This window comes from Festucalex cinctus, chromosome 5 (assembly GCF_051991245.1).
Source record: "Festucalex cinctus isolate MCC-2025b chromosome 5, RoL_Fcin_1.0, whole genome shotgun sequence".
Lineage (NCBI taxonomy): Eukaryota > Metazoa > Chordata > Actinopteri > Syngnathiformes > Syngnathidae > Festucalex > Festucalex cinctus.
In genome coordinates, this window is record NC_135415.1 from 10,130,692 (window position 1) to 10,154,474 (window position 23,783).

Consider the following 23,783-nt stretch of genomic DNA (forward strand, 5'->3'; position numbering starts at 1 on the left):
TTTTGGATGCTCGCATGTTTTTGAGACGCTTCTGTCTGGGCAAGATTTGTTTGAGGAACCAAGCCGGCTTTACATCTTGTGTTTTTTGTTTTTTTTACGCTAATAATCGTGTCCCTAAATATGCTGCCGTGGTCTTCGCAAAAGGCAAAATGGGCGGAAATGGGCGTCTACTATCATGCGATAAGTTGCTGTAAATAAAGTGCTCACGATGTGATTGACGAGCTCCTCGTCCAAATCTGGCTTTGAGTTCTTGTTAGCGCGTCTCACGTTTCATGTCCCTGCGGTGGAGTCTCGCGGTCAAGCTTTTTAATGTGGAGTGCGCGCGTGCCCGTTAAGTACAGTAAAGTGCTCTGTAAATACAGTTGAACTGTGGCCGCGTGAATATTTAATGAGCTGTGGGCGTGTCCCCCCTCAAACGGCAGTCTGTCTCCGCAGCCGCAAGAAGTCACGTGACCTGTGATGCTACCTGACCGCATGACGACGGGGGTGAAGAAGTTGAAGCCGCCTTTGGTGTCGGTTGGCGTGGGTTCGCTCCTTTGCCTGGGAGACCCATGTGGCTTACATGAAGTGAGCTTGTGTGTGAATGAGTGATACAAAAAAAACAAAAACAAGATGAAGCCGGTGCTTGACAAAAATAATAATAAATAAATAAATAAAAGAAGCCGGGACTTGACAAAAATTATAATAATTAATAAATAAATAAAAGAAGCCGGGGCTTGACAATCGTCCAATCAGTGACGTGAGTAGCGCGCGCATGGGCGCAACGGTCATTTCCATCCGGGCTTTCTTGCACACTGGCTCGTCCTCATGAAATGAAAGATGATTATTATTACATTGAGATTCTTTTGAACTTGCACATTCATGTCAAGATTGATGAAATTTCATTCTCTATGTTTCACATACAAAATACATTGTTTTTTTATTCCCATGTTTGTTATTGTTGTTTGATTTGTTATTGAATCCGATCTATACTGTATTTGTATACACGATGGGTTTCTATTTATTTTTCTTATTAGTTGAGAATGTTTCAAATTGAATATTCGGGGAGTCCTCGAGTGACGTCGGAGTTCCGTTCCTATACACTTGCGAAGTAACCTGATTTTTGACTTAAATTGATTTTCCCACTAAAGTTAATATTTACATCAAAATAATTTGCATTAAAAAAAATCTATACATTCAAATAAAAAAAAAATAAGATGCTGTCCGACTGAATCCCAAGTCTTTGGCCGATGTTCGTCGGTGTCTAGCTGTGCTGTTTTATGATGTCTAGCTTCATTTCCATGGTAATTGTTGGTCTTTTGGCTGGACCAACATTGATAGAAGACGTCACTTTCTTCTTCTTTGGGGGCATGATGTGGAAAAACAAAAAGAGGGCGAAAAAAACACACAAAAAAATACTCCCACAAGTGCAGTAGCGCGAGCTAGCACTAGCGAAGTTAGCTAAATAGCGCAAGAGGGGAAAACACTGAGGCGGCACGGTGTCGAGTGGTTAGCACGTCCGCCTCCCAGTTCTGAGGACTCCGGTTCGAGTCCAGGCTCCGGCCTTCCTGGGTGGAGTTTGCATGTTCTCCCCGTGCCCGCGTGGATCTTCTCCGGGTACTCCGGTCTCCTCCCACATTCCAAAGACATGCATGGCAGGTTAATTGGGCGCTCCGAACTGTCCCTAGGTGTGCTTGTGCGTGTGTATGGTTGTTCGTCTCTGTGTGCCCTGCGATTGGCTGGCAACCAGTTCAGGGTGTCCCCCGCCTACTGCCCAGAGCCAGCTGAGATAGGCGCCAGCACCCCCCGTGACCCTAGTGAGGAATAAGCGGTCAAGAAGATGGATGGATGGATGGATGGATGGATGGATGGGAAAACACTGCGGGCAAAATGGCGGACGAGGAACCAAAATGGCGGACTGGGTGTAACCATTGTGGAAACTCCTTACCTCGAGAACTCCCTGTATCGTATGTTCATTTACGTATTCTTTTTGTTCCTCGGCGTAATATAGTGATTATTATTATTATTTGCACGGTTGCCATTTGTCACGTCATTTCATATTCATTCAATTTGGATGCAGGCGATGTTGATTTTCAACTCGGCTCCTGTTTTTCATTTCATTTCGAATTCAGTTGACTTTTGGGCGGACACGCAGTGGGAATGTCAAAAAGGGAGTGCAGAACATGCTAAAGTGAACGGTTGGCACTTTTATTTTCGTTTTTCTTTTCGTACCCATGTTGCGCATGCAGCAGCGCATCTCCTTTTCGTCTTCTTGTGTGGTGTGCGACATGACATTCACCTGCAAACGACTAAGTGCTCTGCCCGCTAAGTGCTCTGTTGAGATAAAGACACAAGGACAAAACAGGTTTGGATGCCGTTTCAACTCATTTCAAGCTTGTCAGAACACGCGCGGGCGCGCGCACACACAGACACGCACGCACGCTGCCAGTCACATGTACAAAAAGGAAGAGAGCAAAAAAAAAATGAAAATGACATGAGTGCAATATGATTCCAATCCATAAATGTATAGTTGTTGACATGCACCACCAGACACAAATGAGAAAAAAAAACCTGAAAGTGAATAAATCCAATTTAATAGCAGAGACCAATAGAATGAGTCCAAAATATAACATCATGCTGACAATTCAACGTGAGATTAAACAATCTGTTATGAAATAACAATTAGGATATCATTAACAGCTGTAATAATCGGACCCTGCAGTGACTTGAAGTCTTTTTTTCTTTTCTTTTTTTGCGACAGAGCAGAGGGGACTAAATATATTAAAAAAAACAAAACGGGTTTGAACTTGTTATGATGTGTCTAACAATTATGAAAATGAAAATGAATGCATTATAAACGTCTACCATCAAAAGACATTGGAAATGTCGTCCACATGCAGGGCAACAATGCCGACACGTTGAATAATTGCATATCCACAATCGTGCCACTTTCTTACTTACGCATAATTATTATTATTGATCTTCCATGCACACTTTTTCCACTTTCACATTATGCAACACAACAAAACATGACAACATGACATCATGATTGTCATCTCCCGCCTTCAACATTTTCATGGAAAATGGTGGCTCAAACCACCAGTACTGTATTTTTGTTGTTTCGATTGTTTACTATATCATTTTTGTTAAAAAAAATAAAAAAATTAAAAAAACAGACACATGTATTACAAATATATCTCCAACATTTTGGGGGTACTATTGTTCACTTTTAGGGTGCTGAAGCACCCCTCAAAAATTATTATAATATTACAAAAGTATTCCGCATGATGACGTCATATCCAGTCCACATGACGACTCCGACGTGAGGCGGAGAACGGCAAAAAAAAAAGTTCGCATTCCAACATCAGCCGCTTTTTTTGGTTTTTTTGTTTTGAAATATCGGGTTCTTGGCTTTGAACATATAAACATTAAAACACGTTGAAACATGTTGAAATAAAATGCAAATTTAAGGAAGAAAGGGAGAAAAAAATTATCAGCAATAACAATAAATTGTCAACAGACATACAGAAATTGCGGTCCTATAGCACGCACGCGCGCTATACCTCCCTCCCCCAAGCATTCACGCGCGTGCGCACTTTTATAAAAGGTGGCGCGTGTCGGGCTCGCGCTTCATTTGCTTCTCCTCCCCTTCAACTTGTTCGATTCCCAACTCGCCAAAAACAGCAACAACAATTTTTTTTTTCTTTCTTTCTTTCTTTCTTTCTTTCTTTCTTTCTTTCTTTCTTTCTTTCTTTCTTTCTTTCTTTCTTTCTTTCTTTCTTTCTTTCTTTCTTTCTTTCTTTCTTTCTTTCTTTCTTTCTTTCGCTTTTTGTTTCTTCCTTGCCGGTGTTTTCCCGCCATGGGCTCGGTGCTTCCCGCCTCTTCTTCGCCGTCTTCGCCCCCGGGCCGGAAGTGGTGTCCGCCTCGGCCTCCGGCTCCGGTTCCCGCGCCGTCCGTCCTGTCGGAAGTGATCACGTCGGACGTGGTGCACAGTTTCCTGTATGGGCGCTGGAGGCGCGTGCACGGCGGCGAGCAGCAGCAGTTGACACACTCGGAGCCCGCTGTGGCCGTGACCGGCGCGAGCCCCTGCAGGACCGCCTTCACCGCCGAGGTGCTCGCGCAGTCCTTCTCCGGAGGTCGGTCGCTCCGCCCATGCTGCTTCTTACCCTCATCATTATTATTATTAATATGGGTTATGATGATGATGATGATGATGATGATGATGGTGACGTCAACATAAAAAAACGCATTAATTGCGAATCCTTTGGGAAATGTTTTTGTCTTTCTGAGAAATGCGAGCAAGTTTTTCAATAGTTGTTCAATGGAAATGACGTCATTATGAAAAAGCGAATTTTAATATTGTCATTGATGAGGAGCCTTTTGAATTCCATTTAGAATCTTTTTTTGATGCATCTTGAAATGTTTGCATGAACATTTCAAACTTGCTTTTTGAATTTCAATTTCAAGCTTGTCATCGTTCAAAATCACGTCAGGAAAATTAATCTTGTATTTAAAATTCTTCTTCTTCTTCTTCTTCTTCTTCTTCTTCTTCTTCTTCTTATTATTATTATTATTATTATTATTATTATTATTATTATTATTATTGTGATTGATGATAATGACATTTCTCCCCTTGCTAATATGTTGGCCTTTGTGAAATTTGACCTGCACAAAAGAAAAAAATCTTTTGCCGATTTTTTATTTTTTTTTAACGACATTTTCTTCGCCATGATTTATGCAAATGTCATTTTATTTGCATTTCGTTGACGGGAAAATTGTGGCCCTCATTAATCTCTTTTCAAAGACAATGCTTATTTTTTTATTTTTTTTGTTTTGTTTTGTTTTGTTTAGGCCCAAAACTCTCGCGGCCTTGATTGCCGCCACCAGCACATATTTTCTTTTTAAATTGTGTTTTGAAAATGAGATTTGCGTGTGAAATTGCTTTGCTGTTTGTCTTCATTTTTTTCTTTCCCATGCACCAGACAACGTTTGGTTTCCTTTCCGACGTGTTTGTTTATTATTATTCTTATTATTATTCCCAGTCGGCCGCGCAGAACGCGACTTAAATTGCTTAGCTGGAAATGTCACTTTGGAAATTTTGCTTTCGATCACTGGTTCGCTTGAAATTGAAGGCGCACAAATGAAATCCAATTCAAAATAAGCGTGTGCGCTTGTGTGTGTGCGCGCAGAGGTTCAGAAGTTGTCCAGCTTGGTTCTTCCCAGCGAGGTGATCATCGCGCAAAGTTCTGTCCCAGGTAAAAAAAAAAAGAAAAAGAAAAAAGACCTGCACGCATGCCCGCCAAGTTTTTGTTTTCTTTTTTACGTGGAATAACAGAAATTCGCAAGATAGAGAATAAAAAGAAAGGACTACATGCAGTCAAAAAATAAAGAAATAAGTGCACGCGCGTTGAAGGCTGCCGCAGTCGCGCGTCACGTGCACGCGCGCCGTCAGGAGACGCAGAACGACAAAAAACTCTCAGGCCTCAACCGCTCGACCGTCAAAAGTAAGGTTTAAATTAAGCAAAAAAATTAGATTTTTTAAAACTATTATTATTATTATTATTATTATTATTATTATCATCATCGGCGACAGGATTCAAACTGCCGCTTCAATTCTTGTAACAAAAAAAGGAAAAAGACATTAAACAGAAGTCCGTTTTTGGGGCCGATTGAACATTTGCACACAATTGGAAAAAACAAACAAAAAACGTTTTTACAAGATGTTTTGGATGCAGGAAAAAAATCTCCAGAACCAAAACAAATAATATATAATAAAATAAATAATCATATAATAAAAAATAAATTGGAGTAATGATGATTTAATTTATTTGATTGTGCTTTCATGAAAAAAAATGGGTTTGCCCCTCCCCCATCAAATCAATCAGATAAATAAATATTAAAAAGGAGATATGGGGGGCTGTTCGTAATCTTATCAAATTCTATTTGGAATATTCTCTTTTTTTTTTCTGGACGAGGGGGTGCCTATTGAGAGCGCGTGTGCGTGTGCGCAGGAGAAGGCCTTGGAATCTTCTCGAAGACTTGGATCAAGGCGGGAACCGAGATGGGTCCGTTCACGGGTCGCCTGGTTTCGCCGCAGCACGTCGACTTCGACAAGAACAACAACCTCATGTGGGAGGTACGCGCACGCGCACAGGAATCTCATCTCTTTTTGCTCTTTCATTTTCCACAAAATCTCTTGAGCATTTATGACTCAACACTGTGAAAAAAAAAAAAAAAAAGAAATTCTGAAAAAAAAACGTACATTTTCCGGCAGCTGCCAGCAAAATATTGTGAAATAACAGAAAATTAACTTCTTGTAAAAGTACATTTTCCCCCATAATTAAAGTACAAGTTTTTAACTGTATGAAATATGACCCAAAAAATAATGTGATGAATCTTTCAAAACATGGCCAATAACTGTTGGAAAATTGGGTTTAAAATGGCAATACTTTCCTATTCATTTATATAGCATTTTAAGAAATTGTCAATTCACAAATAAATTATGATCAAATTATGAATTTTTGCTGTTAGTTTCTCACTCAATTGAAATTTTTTTCTTTTCTTTTTTTTTAGGGTTTTAAATTTGAATTTTACACTTGATTCCATTAAATGACAGACAAATAGTGAGAAAATTATGATACATTTGTGGTCATATATTAACAATCAATATATTTATTTCTAATGGATTTTTGTTTTGTAAAAGAACAGAAATTAGGGTAAAATGACGAATTTTTCAGTCAATTTAAATGCTTCTCTTTTCTTTCTTTTTCCCCCTTTTTTAGGGTTTTAAAGTTGAATTTTCCATAAAATGACAAACACATATTTGTGAAATTACATTTTAACAATCAATATATGTAATTTCTAATGGATTTTTTTTTGTAAAAGAACAGAAATATTGTGTTTTTACAATTACAGTACAATTTCATGTTATTTTACATTGTCAAATCAGTTTCATTTTTTAAAATTAAATGATATTTTTAAAACACAAAAAAATGCAAAATAAAAGTCAAGTTCTGTTATATTAAAGTCTTGTTTTTTTGTTTTGTTTTTACAGTGAAAGGACTTAATTCATTAATTCTAATTAATGAATTCTAATTAGTATATTAAGACCTTTATCTTTTCCAAATGAGAAATTCAATTTTCTGCAGTCGGCAGTAATTACTAAACCCCCCCCAAAACAAAAATGAATCACAAAAAAAAAGTGGCAAGGGGGTGAACAATTGAGTTTGTTTTCAGTTCGTGACGCTTGTCAAAGTCTTGTCTGAAATAAATGCCATTGAAAAATGACGCTGACGTGCGCGTGCGTGCTCGCGTGCACGCCAGGTGTTCAACGGCGACGGCGGCGTGCGCTTCTTCGTGGACGCCAGCCAGGAGGAGCAACGCAGCTGGATGACGTACATCAAGTGCGCGCGCAACGAACACGAGCAGAACCTGGAGGTGGTGCAGCTTGGAACCGCCATCTTCTACAAGGCGCTGCAGGTAACCGCCGTCCGTGTCGGCATCGGCTCCGCCCCCTTCCCACTTGACGTTTCCGTCTTCCGCCCGTCCGTAGACCATCCCGCCGGACCAGGAGCTGCTGGTCTGGTACGGAAACTCCCACAACACCTTCCTGGGAATTCCGGGAATTCCGGGAGGCGACGACGACCAAGCAAAGAAAAGCAAGAGCGGTAAGCTACCGCTCGCTAGCCTAGCATTTAGTATTAGTATTCGTCAACAAAATAGCAATCCGTAGTTAGCGTACTGCGATTGGCTGCCAACCAGTCCAGGGTGTCCCCCCACCTACTGCCCATAGCCAGCTGTGATAGGCTCCAGCACCCCCTACGACCCTAGTGAGGAGCAAGCGGTTCAGAAAATGGATGGATGGATACCTAGCCTATCAACAAAACAGCAATCGTTAGTTAGCCTAGCGCTCTAAAGTAGCTGCTAGCATTAGCATTAGCATTCATCAACAAAATAGCAATCGTTAGTTAGCCAAGCGCACTAAAGTAGCTGCTAGCATTAGCATTCGTCAACAAAATACCATTTGTTAGTTAGCGTAGCTGTTTAAAGTAGCTGCTACCATAATAGCTTCAACTTGGAAGGGAAAGAAGGGACGTTTCATATTTAAACGATTGCTTGTCTGAGAAGTTCAAGGGAACTGCTAGCTTGATTTGAGTGCGCGAGGATTGTGGCTAATATAGTTGGCCAGCATTAGCAGAAAAGGAAAAGAAATGGAAATTAGCAGCACAGCACTACCGATATTGCGTTAAAATTGTGCCACTAACCTCAGAAACATTAGCGTGAATATTTTATTAGCAATAGCATTAGCATAACAGGATTACGAATAGTAAATTAGCGACTAATAGCTAAGTGGAGGATTACATTGCTGAGCAGAAACACGTAACGGCTAGCTTGATTTGAGTGCGCAGGAATTGTGGCTAATATAGTTTGCTAGCATTAGCAGAAAAAAAAAAAAAAAAAAAAGGAAATTAGCACCACAGCACTAGCGATATTGCATTCAAATGAATGAATGCTCACAAAATGTTGTGCTGCTAACCTCAACAACATTAGCCTGAATATTTTATTAGCCATAGCATAGTATTATTAGTAAAGCAGTATTACAAATTAGTGACTTTTTAATAATATATACTTTCATTGCTAAGTAAATTATTAATTTGCTGAGCAGAAACACGTAGAGGCTAGCTTGACTTGAGTAGGTAAGAATTGTAGCTAATAAAGTTTGCTAGCATTAGCAGAAAATGGAAAAAAAGCGGAAATTAGAAACACAGCACAACTGATATTGCATTAAAATTGTGGCACTAAACTCAGCAACATTAGTGTGAATATTTTATGAGCAATAGCATTAGCATTGCAGTATTACAAATAGTAAATTAGTGTCTATTTACGAGCTAAGTAAATTATGACTTTGCTGAGCAGAAACACATAGCGGCTAGCTTGATTTGCGTGCGCGCGAGAATTGTGGCTAATATAGTTTGCTAGCATTAGCAGAAAAGGAAATAGTGGAAATTTACTAGAGACTTCTCAGTGATGTTGCGTTCAAATGAATGAATGCTCACGAAATGTTGCACTGCTAACGTCAACAACATTAGCATGCTTGTTGGCATGATTATGTTAGCACTAGCAGTAACAAGTGTCTTAGTTTGATTCAACACAGAAAATATCTCCGAACGATTACTCCATTATTAAAACAGTTGTCGATTAATTTGATAATACCTGTCGATTAATCAATTAATTTTAAACTAGCATGTTTGCCATATAAGTCACGAGCTAGCCTAGCACGACTCAAACGCTTGTTTTGGATTTGCGGCAAATGACGCGTGCGTTTTCTTGTCTACTTGTTGTCCTTCAGACGACTTCCACGGTTGCGAAGGCTCGTCGTCGGGGTCGCCGGGGTCATCGGGGTCGTCCGGGTCGGGCCCGGGCCGCATGCGCTGCGTCATCTGCCACCGCGGTTTCAACTCCCGCAGCAACCTGCGCTCGCACATGCGCATCCACACGCTGGACAAGCCGTTCGTGTGCCGCTTCTGCAGCCGGCGCTTCAGTCAGTCGTCCACGCTGCGCAACCACGTGCGCCTGCACACAGGCGAGCGGCCCTACAAGTGCCACGTCTGCCAGTCGGCGTACTCGCAGCTGGCCGGCCTGCGCGCCCACCAGAAGAGCGCAAGACACCGTCCGGGCGGCGTCGGCGCTGGAGTGGCCGCCGCCACCGGCACTCCCGGGCGGGCACTGCTGCTGGCGCGCGAGCGGCGCTCGCCTCCGCCGCATCCCGCGTCGCTGCTCCACCACATTCCCGCCATGGTGCTCTAGACGGCGCATTAGCCAAAAGCCTGGTACAAGTTAGCAGCTGGAGTCTTAGCGTAGCAGCGGCTCTGTGTGTTAGCCTAGCATGCTCATGTTTTATGTATTTATTTTTTTTCCATCATATTGCTTGACACGGGACAGCTTGGCACCTTTCCTCCGCTAGCGTGCTGGCAACGTTCGCGTTTGCACGGCAACCGTGAAAAAACAAGTTAGCACAGGAAGTTAGCAACGTGCTAACCAAATGGAATCAAATTTGATTCATTTGAAACAGTTGAATCCATTCCCAAAGTATAGAACACCAAAATGAGCGAAGAATCAAATCTCAAGAATCGACATCAAACTGAATTGCTACAGACAACTTCAAAATCAAATTGAATTCAAAAGGAAACCAATCTCACCCCCCCCCCCCCCCCTCAAGAAGTGAAATCAGATTGAATCCCGATCTGAACAATCGAAATCAAATTGAATTGAATTGAAATGGAATTGATTCTCAAGAAGTGAAATCAGATTGAATCCCGATCTGAACAATCAAAATCAAATTGAATTGAATTCATATTAAATGGAATTGACTATCAAGAAGTGAAATCAGATTGAATCCCGATCTGAACTATCAAAATCAAATTGAATTGATTTGAACTTGAATTGACTCAGGAATTGAAATCAGATTGAATCCCAATCTGAACAATCAAAATAATATTGAATTGACTCATGAATTGAAATCAGATTGAATCCCAATCTGAACAATCGAAATAATATTGAATTGAAATTGAACAATAGAGTGAACAATAAAATAAAAATACTGTGCATGTACTAGTTAAGTACAGTAATAGCACAAATAATGTATATAGCTTACAACAATCTACTCTGCCATAGTATTCAGAAGCCATTTGAAATTAGAGAGAGTCCTTATATGACATAAGTGGTACAAGTGTCTACAAAAAAAAAAAAAAAATTCAAAATAAGAACAAATATTAAGCAAATGTGTGTTTCTGTAAGAGGTGTTAATTTGTGGAATCATTTTGGTAATGACTTGAAAAGATGCTAGTCAATTGTTGAGCTAAAAAAATGTTTAAAAGTAAAGTTTAAGAGCATTATTGTAATGAAAGTGTAATGAAAATTGTATATGTGAGTATGAGGATGTATTATTGTGTATGCCTAAGAAATTCATGTACATACGCTACTGACTAATGTACGTATGTTAAAGTGTAATTGTCTACACGGGCAGGATTACACATTCTTTTATTGTAATGTATTAATTTACTGTATTTAATTATGAAATAAGTTAAAAGATATAAGGAATAGGACTAGATAAGTTTTTAACTTATTCCTACTCCCTTTGGACATGTAAACCATCACAAATTTTTGCTATGAGTTTCTTCTTTAAATTATTATTTGCTACCTGTTTATGTTTATGTTATGTTTCTATGTTCAATAAATAAACAAACAAACAAGAAGTACTAAACACTAAAATACTGTAAAATGAAAAATGCATCACAAGCATGTAGCATTAAAAAATAAAAATCTCATACTGTGCTTATTTACCAACCAGTTTCAGCACGTAGCCTCACACACACACACACAAACAAACAAAATAACAAATAACGTTTGATATATTATTTGAGGGTTGTTTAATGTTACTTTAGGTGATTCAGTAAATTAGCTGCCCGGCAACATTACCCAACTTTATTATGCGGGACAGACGAGGCAGAACATAACGCTAACGTTACTTCGCAAAGCAGCTCATTGAGTGTGGGGTCATCATACTAACGTTATTAGTTTAGATATGGACAACAATGATAACACGGGAATTCAAATGCGCTTGCCTTGAATTCTTTTTACAAGTCTGGATGTCCATGTTTCGCTACGTTGGATGTGTTCCCCTTTCGTCTGGAAACGGCTTCTGCATCTCAATCCCTGCGCATCAACCTCAAATCCAAAATACTTCTATACGTGACTTTGGCATTTTTTCTTCCCAACTAAATGAGGGGCCGCTGCAGTTGAAGACGACGCAGATGTGCGGGCTACTATCATGTTGTACGCATGTTACTCTACTTCCTTATTATTGTAGCAGCGGGAGGGTAGGGTACATGACGTCATTAGACGTAACGTGGGTTTCCAGATAAGCGCCCATATCCACCCAGTTTACCTGATGTAAGCTTGTGTGAGTGAGTGCGTGTGGGATTTAAAAAAAAAAAAATAATAAAATAAATAAACACCCCCAAAACAACACAAAAGACGTGGCCAGATATGCCGCCTCGATACCAACGGTACTTCGGATATTGTAGAAAAGGCAGTACTGTCACATTTTCAGAATCTTGGCATCGACTTGGCACCGAAGTATCGGTTCTTGTGACAACCCTAAATCAGATTGAATCCCGATCTGAACAATCAAAATCAAATTGAATTGAATTGACTCAGGATTTGAATTCAGATTGAATCCCAATCTGAACAATCAAAACAAAATCGAATTGAATTGAAATTAACTGGAATTGACTCTCAAGAATTGAAATCATATTGAATCCCGATCTGAACAACCAAAATCAAATTGAATTGCGACCTGAAGGGTCAAAATCGGATTGAGTCTCAAAACATATCGAATCTCACCCTGAAGTCGGGACGTGCGGTCTGAGGAGGCGGAACCTCGCCTGCATTTGAAGAGTAAAATGAATAAGCGGTCAGGAAAATGGATGGATGGATGGATGGACAAACAAAAAAAAAAGTTTTTTCTTTTGATGTTTTTAACACAACGCCCCACCAACCTCCCAAACTCCACTCACTGAGAAAAGAAAAAAAAAAAAGAAAAGACAGGAGGGCATATGCTAATATGTTAGCATAGCAGAATATGGTTACTTGTTCTGAGCCTAGCATGCTAATCTTTTCACATTGCTGTATGCTCATAACAAATCTCTTTCTGGATTTTATGTACCAGTGTTATCTATGTGTCATGTATGCTAACATGCTAAACATCATCTATAAACTAATAAAGTACCCCCCGCGACCCTTGTGAAGAATAAGCGGTCAAGAAAATGGATGGATGGATAAACTAATAAAGTAAGTTAATCTTTCACCTCCTGCTACTCTTTGCTTGTCAAAAAGTTAGCAAGACGGTATCGACATGCCCGCTAAGTTCTTATGCTAACATGCTAGAAAGTTGAACTTGAACTTCTTGATGTTAGTTTGTATAACAAAAAAACCTAGCATGCCAGCAATTACTTGATCTTGTTGTCATGCTAACAACATGAACATGCTAATACAATAGCCTGAGCGTCTGTTTGACAAAAGCAAGCACGCGAGTGTTAGCAAGTCTGCTAGCTTGTTGTAATAACCTGTCAAAACGTTCTGAAGCAAACAATCGAGTAGCTAGCTAGCCTGTGGGCCGCTTCTACAAAAATTGCTCCGCTGTGATTGGACACGATTGGCGCTCTAGTGGGCCAAGGGGCTGCTATCGAGCCCCTCAGAGATCTGGACAGCCCCCGGAAATGCGTTTTGATCCCATTTTGAAACATTTTGACTTCATTTAAGAAAGTGTCAAAATGGAAAGTTGACAAGTTGTGTTGCCTGTTTGGGAGGGCGGGCGCTAGGATTCTTTCCCACATGATGCGCTCTTGAGATGGATTCACTTTTTCTTTTTTTTTTTTTGCTTGAAAGTTCCTCCTGCTCCAACACGTACGTAAACGAGAACTGCTTCAAGTGGTAAAAACGGATTTCACTGGTAAAGACAATTTTTGTCAACTCCGGTCTGGCAGCTGCTTTTACCTCATTTTTGGCTGTGATCTTTGTTTTTCTTCTCTATGTCAGCTTTTTGAACTCGAGGATCCTTATTTTGTTTTTTTTTTAAATATGAAAATTACTCTAGTTGCTTTTCTTCAAAAAAATTTCCAGTATTGGCCATTATGTCCCAGCAGCAGGCAGGAGGCCCCGGGTGGGGTCAAGCAGGTCACGCTGGCTGGACAGGGCACATCTGGCCTGCCTGGGAATTCCGTGGGAGAAGACTTGCACCAAGTGGCTGGGGGGCTTCCCCACTGGGGGGCTTCCCCACTAAAGCTGCTGACCCCACCGCCCCACCGCCGATACACGTGGATGGATGGATGGATGGATGGATGGATGGATGGATGGATGGATGGATGGATGGATGGATGGATGGATGTTAAAGTTTGATGATGGATGTTGAAGTTGGATGGATTGATGGATGGATGTTGATGATGGATGTTGAAGCTCGATGGAAGTTGGATGGATGGAAGGATGTTGAAGTTGGATGGATGGATGTTGAAGTTGGATGATGGATATGAAGTTGGATGGATGATGAAGTTGGATGGATGGATGTTGAAGTTGGATGGATGATTGTTGAAGTTGGATGGATGGATGTTGGATGGATGGATGTTGAAGTTGGATGGATGGATGTTGAAGTTGGATAATGTTGAAGTTGGATGGATGGATGTTGAAGTTGGATGGATGGATGTTGAAGTTGGATGATGTTGAAGTTGGATGGATGGATGGATGCTGAAGTTGGATGAATGGATGTTGAAGTTATATTGTTGGATGGATGGATGTTGAACTCAACTCAACTTTATTTATAAAGCGCTTTCAGAACAGGCATTGCTGTATACAAAGTGCTGTACATAAACATAAATATCGGTTGTGCAGTAAAGAATAAGGTAACACAACAAGAACAAAGCAAACATTTTGAAGTGCGTATACAAGTTGTTTTTTTTACAAGTAAATAAATTTCACATCAGTAAATTAATAAGGATGGATGGATGTTGAAGTTGGATGGATGGATGGATGTTGAAGTTGGATGGATGGATGGATGTTGAAGTTGGATAGATTGATAGATGTTGAAGTTGGATGGATGGATGGCTGTTGGATGGATGGATGTTGAAGTTGGATGGATGATTGTTGAATTTGGATGGATGTTGAATGGATGCTGAAGTTGGATGGATGGATGTTGAAGTTGAATGGATGATTGTTGAAGTTTGGATGAATGAATGTTGAAGTTGTATGGTTGGATGGATGTTGAAGTTGCATGGATGGATGTTGAAGTTGGATGGATGGATGTTGAAGTTGGTTGGACGGATGTTAAAGTTGGATGGATAGATGTTGAATACAATAGAATATTTTTATCGGAGAAAAACGTTTTTTTGTGTCATCAGCAAATAAAAAATATTTCATATGCTTTGTTACTTTTCACATGTGACGAATGTACAAAATGAACAAAAATGGGCCCAATATCGAACCTTGAGGGACGCCACTTGTCATTTCCAAACAGTCACCTTCGACCCTCTGCATGACAAAGCAGTTAGCGCGCTAATGTTAGCGAGTTCACAATCAATATGTTTTTCCAAAATGGGCCAAGTCACCTTTGGACACACACAAGTAGTGTACACACATGCGGGAATTTCCAGTGTGTGCGTTTGTGTTAAAAGTCCAACGTGTCAATCAAGCAGCTCACTCTTCACTTTTTTTTGTCTCGTCGACGACTGAAAAAGATTTTGGAGGATATTTTTGTGCGAGTGTGTGCAGGTGAAAGTGCAGCATGGAGGTGCGCGTGCTAATGTTGCTGGTGTGTTGCGCGTGCTGGACGGCGAGCGCTCGGCAGGGCGCAACGTGAGTTCATTTCATTTCTTACACCAAAATGTTACCAAAATGTCAGATGTGCGTTGAAAGCGTTTTCACGGTTCAGTGGGTGATTAATTGGATTTTGTCACGTTGGTTTCGTTTTGTTCATAAAGAAGGTGAGTTTGCGCGCGTCCGTCAGGTTAAGCTAGTGACGGTCGCAAAATGGCGGCAAAGTGCCAAACTCAACAAAAAGGTAATCAAAAATATGAGTTAAAAATAAATAAATAAATAAATAAACCAAAAAAAAAAGAAGGTAATCACCAACAAAAAGAACAAACAACAAAGGTCATTGCAAACACAACTCAAAAAACAACAAAAAAATAGCAAATCAAAAATGACAAACGATGACATTTCTGTTTTTGTTGATTTTGTTTTTACAGTGACCTTTTTGTTGAGTTATTTTCAAATCCACGTTGTTCAAATCTTACGAAGAATTCTTGGGAATGTTTCAAAATTGCAAACCAGTCAAATGGTGATGTGCGCAAACACAACCCTGTGCAACGGCGGCCACCACTGACGGGGGAAAAAAAAATACAGGAAGAGTTGATGCTACTTTTTGTAGCTAATATGTTAGCATAGGAGAATTTGTCAACTTTTTGTGAGCTAGCTAGCATGCTAATCTTTTCGCATTGTTTCATGCTTGTGACAGGAAATATAAGATCAATTCTCTTTTTGGATTATATGTATTATTATTATTAATGTGTCATGTACACTAAGATTCAAAATGCCATCATGCTAACAGTTGCTTTGCTAACATTTGGGGAATGTTGGTTCACTTCCTGTTAATCTTGGGGCACTTCCTGTTGACTTTGTGGAAAGGATGGTTGTTATCAGAATGCAAGGTGACTTGTTTTTTTTTTGTAAGGTGGCTTCACTGATCTGAATATATGACTGGATAGCCGATAAGCCAAGAAGAGTTTTGAAGTCGCGAGGCTGCCATATTGCTCCTCCTGAGAAACATTTCTCGGCATATCATCCGATACATTTACAGCATCCAAATTGGAATACATACAGTAGTCTGCTCGCGAGGTGGGAGGAGCAAGATTGCCGCCCTGTGGCTTCAACGGCTTGCACGGGCATGTATATGGGCTATCGGCTTGTTTCCCTCACAATGCACACCTGCTGATGACATCATCAGGCCGTGAGCCAATGGGAGCTGGGCACTGTCTAGTCTCCTCCACCCCCTTTCTTCCCCAGGTATCTGGTGAGCGCCCCCAAGGTTTTGCACGTGGACGCGGTGGAGACGGTCCTGGTGCAGATGTTTGGCATCACAGAGGCGGTCACGGTCTACGTCTTCGTCAAGACCTCCATGGCGCCGGACCAGCAGGTTCATTCGCTCACTATCATCTGTCTATCTATCTATATATTTTTTTAAATATATTTTTAGATATATTTTTATTTATTCATTTGACTATTTATTATTTACTTAATAATAATAATAATAATAATAACAACACATATGTGTGTGTATATACTGTATATATATATATATATATATATATGTATGTATATTTTTGTTTATTAATTTTTTTATTTTTTTTTATTTAATTTCCAGTGGCGGTTCTCGTTACCACTACTAATTTCTTTGTGCTTTGTGCTTTGTCGACTTCCTTCATTCCCTGACTGACTTGGAGTTGCTGTCGGTTTTCAGGTTTTGTCGCGTCAGGTGGTGACCCTCAACACGGCAAACCGGCATCAGGCCGTCGCCTCCGTCAAGGTGAGTTGAGGCCTGCTCACCGCAAACGTTCTCGCAGTTGTTTCAGTTTCGACATTTTGACACACCGCTCCTGAACTCGTTCACCGCCGCTGACGTTGTTTTGAAGAGTGGCAAAAAACTAAACGGAAGCTTGCGAACGATTCCGAACACAGTCGCCACGTTTGTTGCAAATCGTTGGCAAAGTATTTCCCGGGTGCCCAATCGTCCGACTTCCTCTTGTCTTCAGGTGTCGTCGGGCCAGCTGGACAAGAATCGGGATCACGTGATCCTTCACGTCCACTCGGCGCAGATCAATGAGCACGTGTCACTTCCTGTCAGCTGGCAAAACGGCTTCCTGTTCGTCCAGACGGACAAGCCTCTGTACACGCCCACGCAGAGCGGTGAGCCGCTGCGCCTGAGGACAGGAAGTAGCTGCTGGCTTCTTGTCTTGTGATGTCACTTCCTGTCTGTGTTGTCTTTGTAGTGGAAGTGCGCGCATTTTCGCTCAACCAGGAGCTTCATCCAGCCAATCGCAGCGTCTTCCTCACCTTTAAGGTGGCCGCCGACTTCTCACGGGTTCCTTTCAAAACATTCACTTACTCACTAACTCTCACTCACTCGCTCACTCGCTCACTCACTCACTCACTCACTCACTCACTCACTCACTCACTCACTCACTCACTCACTCACTCACTCACTCACTCACTCACTCTTCATCCCATCCTTTATATCACTCCTTTACTTTGCTCTCTCACTCATCTCTTGCCTCATTTATCCATTCACCCATTCACTCACATAGCCATTCATACATTTCCCCACTCATTCCTCACCCTCTCACTCATTCTGCAACTTGTTCACTCTGAGATCGACTCGTAAATTGTTGCAGATGTTTTTTTTGTTTTTTTTTGCTGATCCACCAGGATCCCGATCATCAGATCGTGGACGTGCAGGAGATCCTGGACTTGAACAACGGGATCCCGTCGTTGAAGGACCCCTTCAAGATCCCCATCAGACCAAAGTAGCCGAGTGGTCGAGCAGAACCGAGGTCCTTCTCAAGGTCTGATCTTGTGATGCCATTCCAGGTTGGGAATCTGGTCCATCGAAGCCGAGTATTCGGACCACTTCAGCACCAAAGCCGCGACGCATTTTGAGATTCGAGAATATGGTGAGACAAGGTTTGATCCGGTCCTTGGACTTTGGTCCTGATCCAGGTTAAGGAGTCAGGACCAAGTCTCTAGTCCTGGTCCCCAACATGGATCCAGGTCTATGGCCCAGTTTGAGGTCCATTACAAGGTCTATGGTCATGGTCTATAGCGTTTTGGTTTCTGGTCCTGGTTCTGGTCCAGGTCTCTGATGTGGTCTGTGTTGTCAGTTCTTCCCAGTTTCTCCATTGTGGTCCGGCCTCAAGTCAACTACATCAGCTTTCAGAACTTTCAGCAATTCTGCTTCAAAGTGGAGGCTAGGTGAGGAAAACGATCAACCCCCCCTTAAGCATGTTAATAAAAACAGCAACTTTCCAGCGGTTGAAACGTTTCTATCAGAGCCGATTCCATTGGATCCAATTCATTTTCAATGACCGTTCGGTAGTTTCGCCTATCCACAATGCACCACGCCGCTACCCATAATGCACTTTGAATTCGAGACGCGCACTTCGCTTATAATCATAAATAAATAAATATATAAATAAATAAAGGAAAAAATGAATCAAACAACAAAGAAATGAACCTTGACCCTGCGTTCCTTCTTGGTCTTTGCTGTCAGGTACCGTCACGGCGCTCCGGTGTCTTCGGCGGAACTCTACCTGCGCTACGGCTACGTCAGCCCGAAGGAACTTCCTGTCATCATCCCAAACTATGTGACCAGAGCCACGGTCAGATCGTCAACTTCTTCTTCTTCTTCTTCTTCTTCTTCTTCTTCTTCTTCTTCTTCTTCTTCTGGGAGTTGATGTCACGGCTATGTTTAGTTTTTGTTGAGAATCTGTGTTTGCGTGTGTCCAGTTGTCATCAGGCGAGGCGAACGAGTGCGTGAACATGGACAACGTTTTGTCTGGCCATGAAGGACCCAAAAATCTTGACGCTCTCGTTGGGAGGTTCTTGTATATTGCTGTGCTGCTCCAGGAGCAATATGGTACCGCTAACTCCACGTGCACGCACATGCACGCACACATGCACTCACTTCCTGTTCTTCCTGTTCTCCCACCAAGGTGGTATCAGCCAGGAGGCGGAGTTTTCAGCTGTCAAGTTTGTCAAATCGCCTTACACATTGACTCTGGTGTCCACGCCCCCTTTCATCAAACCCGGACTTCCGTACAAGATCCAGGTGATTGGTGACCGCCTCCCTCATGTCTTCATTCACTCAAACGCTTATTTATTCTTTCAGTCACTCATTTATTCACTCACTCATTCAATCCTTCACTCTCATTCCATGGCTCCTTCACTTATTTACTCCTTTATTTACTCATTCATGCACTTATTTACTCACTCACTCACTTACTTCTTTCACTCACTGAGTGTCATACTTATTGACTCACTCGTTCAATTTGTCACTCACTCACTCACTCACTCACTCACTCACTCACTCACTCACTCACTCATTCGTTTAGTTCTTCACTCACTATTCAAAAATTCACTGACTGGCTTCATTTGTTAATTTTTTTATTTCTTCACTTATTCACTCACTCACTCATCACACGCACTCATTCAATTATTCACTCGCTAATTATTCACAAATTGCCTTTATTTTTTCGCTCATTCACTCTCGTTAATTCTTCACTCGCTAGGTATTCAGATTCACTGACTGCCTTCATTTTTTTTTCACTCACTCACTCACTCACTCACTCACTCACTCACTCGTTTAATTCTTCACTCGCTACTTATTCACAAATTCACTGAATGCCTTCATTAATTTTTTCACTCTCATTCATTCACTCACTCGTTTACTCGCTCACTCACTCACTCACTCACTCACTCACTCACTCACTCACTCACTCACTCACTCACTCACTCACTCACTCGTTTAATTATTCACTCACTAATTAACAAATTGACTGCCTTTATGTTTTCATTCATTCATTCACTTATTCACTGTCATACTTTCACTCACTGTCATACTTATGGACTCATTCAATTTGCCACTCACTCACTCACTCACTCACTCACTCACTCACTCACTCACTCACTCACTCATTTAGATCTTCACTCGCTAATTATTCACAAATTCACTGAATGCCTTCATTAATTTTTTACTCTCATTCATTTACTTACTCATTTACACTCACTCACTCACTCACTCACTCACTCACTCACTCACTCACTCACTCACTCACTCGTTTAATTCTTCACTCTGTTCCTTAATTTATTTTTTCATTCATTCATTCATTCATTAATTCAATGTCATACTTATGGACTCATTCATTCTATTTGCCACAGAGTCAGTCACTCACTCACTCACTCACTCACTCACTCACTCACTCCCTCACTCACTCGTTTAATTCTTCACTCCCTAATTAACAAATTCACTGCCTTAATTTATTTTTTCATTCATTCATTCATTCACTTATTCACTCACTGGCATACTTATGGACTCACTCATTCAATTTGCCACTCACTCACTCACTCACTCACTCACTCACTCACTCACTCACTCACTCACTCACTCACTCACTCACTCACTCACTCGTTTAAATCTTCACTCACTAATTAACAAATTCACTGCCTTCATCTATTTTTTCATTTATTCATTCATTCACTTATTCACTGTCATACTTTCACTCACTGTCATACTTATGGACTCACTCATTCAATTTGCCACTCAATCAGTCAGTCAGTCAGTCAGTCAGTCAGTCAGTCACTCACTCACTCACTTGTTTAATTCTTCATTCGCTAATTATTCACAGATTCACTGAGTGCCTTCATTTATTAATTTTTTCACTCACTCACTCACTCACCCACTAACTCACTCACTCACTCACTCACTCACTCACTCACTCACTCACTCACTCACTCACTCACTCACTCACTCGTTTACTCACTCGCTCGCTCACTCACTCATTTAAATCGTCACTCACTAATTAACAAATCCACTGCCTTCATCTGTTTTTTCATTCATTCATTCATTCATTCATTCATTCATTCATTCACTTATTCACTGTCGTACTTTCACTCACTGTCATACTTATGGACTCACTCATTCAATTTGCCACTCACTCACTCACTCACTCACTCACTCACTCACTCACTCACTCACTCACTCACTCACTCACTCACTCGTCACTCACTCACCTGTTTAATTCTTCACTCTCTGATTATTCACAAATTCACTGAATGCCTTCATTGATTAATTTTTTCACTCACTCAGCATCCAGTTGGCATGTGAGCGCCTGTCAGCCATTCACACTTTTCTTTTGTTTTTTGTGCACGGTTGCGACGGCGGTCAGGTCCTGGTAACGGACCCGCTGGAGAAGGCAGTGCCGAAGGTTCCGGTGCGCGTGTTGGAGCAGCGCGTGTGGGGTCCAAACGGCCAAGAAATGGACATGAAAGCGTGCCCCGATCACGAGGACTCCCGCAGCCAATCGGAAGGCGTGGCCGTCTTTGTGTGCAACACGCCTGCCACGGCCACCAGGGCCTCGTTCACGGTAACGTACTCACCCACCGGCAACCTGCTGCTGAGGGGCTGTGAACCGCTCGTCAACATTCTCACCTGTTATTAATTAACATGCTATTAGTACTGTCTTGCTCATGCACTATCAACCGACTTATGCTAACATACACGCTAACGTATTCTACCATCAAGCCATTATCAACACGCTAATAAACATGCTATTAACATGTTATTATTAACTTCTCGATTCATGAGCTGGCTTTCAATCTGAAAATAGCAAAGTCAAATTTTATTCATTCATATCCAATTTGGGGAATTGATGATGTTCAATGTGACTGGTTCGGTTATTGTTTTTCCAAATGTAAAAACAGATGTTTGGAAAGGTCTTATTTTAATTCAACACAGAAGATAGTCGTGTTTTATGAAGAACTACTTGATAATCAGAGGATTTGGAATGTAAAAAAAAAAAGGTTCCAAACGATTACTTGATTATTAAAATAGTTGTCGATTAATTTGATGATCGATTACTTGTTGATTAATTTTGACAGCTTGTTGTTACACTATTATTACACTGTTATTAGACTGCTTGGTAACTCTTCCAAATGTACTTTTGAAGTTTGAAACGTCGCACCCGTCCCTCGGGCCCGAAAGTCAGGCCCTCCTAGTCCTCACGGCGGTGGCGTACCAGTCCCCAAACCGTCGCTACCTGTACATCGACCTGCCGCTGTCCGGCGAGGCCCTCCAGGTGGGGGGTGTGGCCAACATCAAGGTGTACTCGCCCACTCCCGCCTACGTGCCGGTCGACACACTCAGCTTCCTGGTGAGGAAGGACCGCCCCCCTGGACCTCTGTCGGGCGCCGTGGCGCTGACCCGCCTCACCTGTCGTGCGTGTGTGCGTACGTTTCAGGTGCTATCCAAAGGTAAGACGGTCCACTTCGGCAGCCACCGGCTTGTCGCCAGCGGCAACCAGGAGCAGCATCTGAGCTTCCCGGTGACGACGGCCATGGTGCCGTCCGTGCGCGTGCTGGTTTACTACATGGCGCACGCCGAGGGCGTGGCCGAGCTGGTGGCCGACTCGGTGCGGCTGAAGGTGGCCGGCGCCTGCGTCAACGGACTGCGGGTGGGGAGACACCGCGCACACGCACCAACCCTTTGTGGCCAAGTGAGTGTGTGCGTGTCTGTCGCATGTATGTGTGTGTTTGCAGACGGAGCTGTCATACGGGAGGCGGGACTACAAGCCGAAGGAAAAGCTCCAGCTGGACGTCACGACCGGTTCCAGCGGGAAGGTGAACAAAAAATGTGCTTTTGCAATTTGACGTTGTGGTGGGCTTGGCCACACCAGTTGGGCCACAAAATATCAACAATATATATATATAATAATATAATATAACAATATCAAATATGGCCGTCGCACAGGTATGGAATGGCCACTGCCCGTACCCGCTGCCGATAGCCCGTACCCGCTAGTGCAGGCCGTTGAAGTCATATGGCGGCCATCTTGCTACTCCCACCTCGCCAGCAGACTACTGTATCAACTAACTATACGCTATACGTACAAATGAGACATACAGCTCGGAGGCAGTTGGTATAGGGCCGGAGGTGGGGTCGGGCGTTGTGCCTATTTTTTAACAAGTAAAAATAAATAAATAAGTCGACGGTATGTGCTGCAGTTATGATTCTTTAATTAAAAAATTTCCTCCTGTACTAAACATCATGAAGCATATCATTTGTACATGTATTTAAGGCAAGTTGTAAAATGTCTGAAGTCCTCTTGCTTATGTTTAACAAATTTAAAACATCATAAATCATGCTGTTTCTACTAAGTACCGTCTCAAATATTCTATAATAATATTTCGATACTGTAAATGTATTGGATGGTACGGCGAGAAATGTTTCTTGGGAGGAGCAATATGGGGGCCTCGCCATTTCAAAAGTCTTGTCCAATCGGCTAACCAGCCATATATTCAGATCAGTGAATTGATTTATGGATAGGTGGGTGGATTGATTGATTGATTGATTGATTGACTGACTGACTGACTGACTGAGTGAGTGACGGACGGACGGACGGACGGACGGACGGACTGATTGATTG

The 23,783-nt window shown here is 41.8% G+C and overlaps 2 protein-coding genes across 3 annotated transcripts in view; both read left to right on the forward strand.

Moving 5' to 3' along the window:
- Positions 1–3,793: 3,793 nt before the first annotated feature.
- On the forward strand, positions 3,794–9,884 carry LOC144019464 (PR domain zinc finger protein 12-like). Its single transcript, XM_077522547.1, has 6 exons — positions 3,794–4,115; positions 5,169–5,234; positions 5,991–6,115; positions 7,303–7,458; positions 7,532–7,646; positions 9,329–9,884. The coding sequence occupies exons 1-6, from the start codon at positions 3,839–3,841 to the stop codon at positions 9,784–9,786; spliced, it is 1,197 nt and encodes a 398-aa protein (XP_077378673.1). The 5' UTR covers positions 3,794–3,838; the 3' UTR covers positions 9,787–9,884.
- A 5,301-nt stretch (positions 9,885–15,185) lies between these two features.
- Positions 15,186–23,783, forward strand: part of c5 (complement component 5) — a 35,823-nt gene continuing 27,225 nt past the window's right edge. The window contains exons 1-15 of one of the 2 annotated variants that reach the window (XM_077522827.1): positions 15,186–15,384; positions 16,594–16,723; positions 17,048–17,113; positions 17,340–17,493; positions 17,577–17,647; positions 18,013–18,110; positions 18,175–18,257; positions 18,465–18,555; positions 18,854–18,962; positions 19,090–19,219; positions 19,296–19,411; positions 21,528–21,725; positions 22,308–22,511; positions 22,599–22,811; positions 22,897–22,977. In XM_077522827.1, the coding sequence (XP_077378953.1) occupies positions 15,314–15,384; positions 16,594–16,723; positions 17,048–17,113; positions 17,340–17,493; positions 17,577–17,647; positions 18,013–18,110; positions 18,175–18,257; positions 18,465–18,555; positions 18,854–18,962; positions 19,090–19,219; positions 19,296–19,411; positions 21,528–21,725; positions 22,308–22,511; positions 22,599–22,811; positions 22,897–22,977 (1,815 nt within the window). In that variant the 5' untranslated portion in view covers positions 15,186–15,313. The remainder of the gene's footprint in view (positions 15,385–16,593; positions 16,724–17,047; positions 17,114–17,339; positions 17,494–17,576; positions 17,648–18,012; positions 18,111–18,174; positions 18,258–18,464; positions 18,556–18,853; positions 18,963–19,089; positions 19,220–19,295; positions 19,412–21,527; positions 21,726–22,307; positions 22,512–22,598; positions 22,812–22,896; positions 22,978–23,783) is intronic. The other variant, XM_077522826.1, reaches the window with a different exon arrangement.

Coding starts and splice junctions, on each gene's coding strand:
- LOC144019464 (XM_077522547.1), top strand. CDS start 3,839: ATGGGCTCGGTGCTTCCCGCCTCTTCTTCGCCGTCTTCGCCCCCGGGC. Junction 4,116..5,168: donor CGCGCAGTCCTTCTCCGGAG/GTCGGTCGCTCC, acceptor GTGTGCGCGCAG/AGGTTCAGAAGTTGTCCAGC. Junction 7,459..7,531: donor TCTTCTACAAGGCGCTGCAG/GTAACCGCCGTC, acceptor GCCCGTCCGTAG/ACCATCCCGCCGGACCAGGA.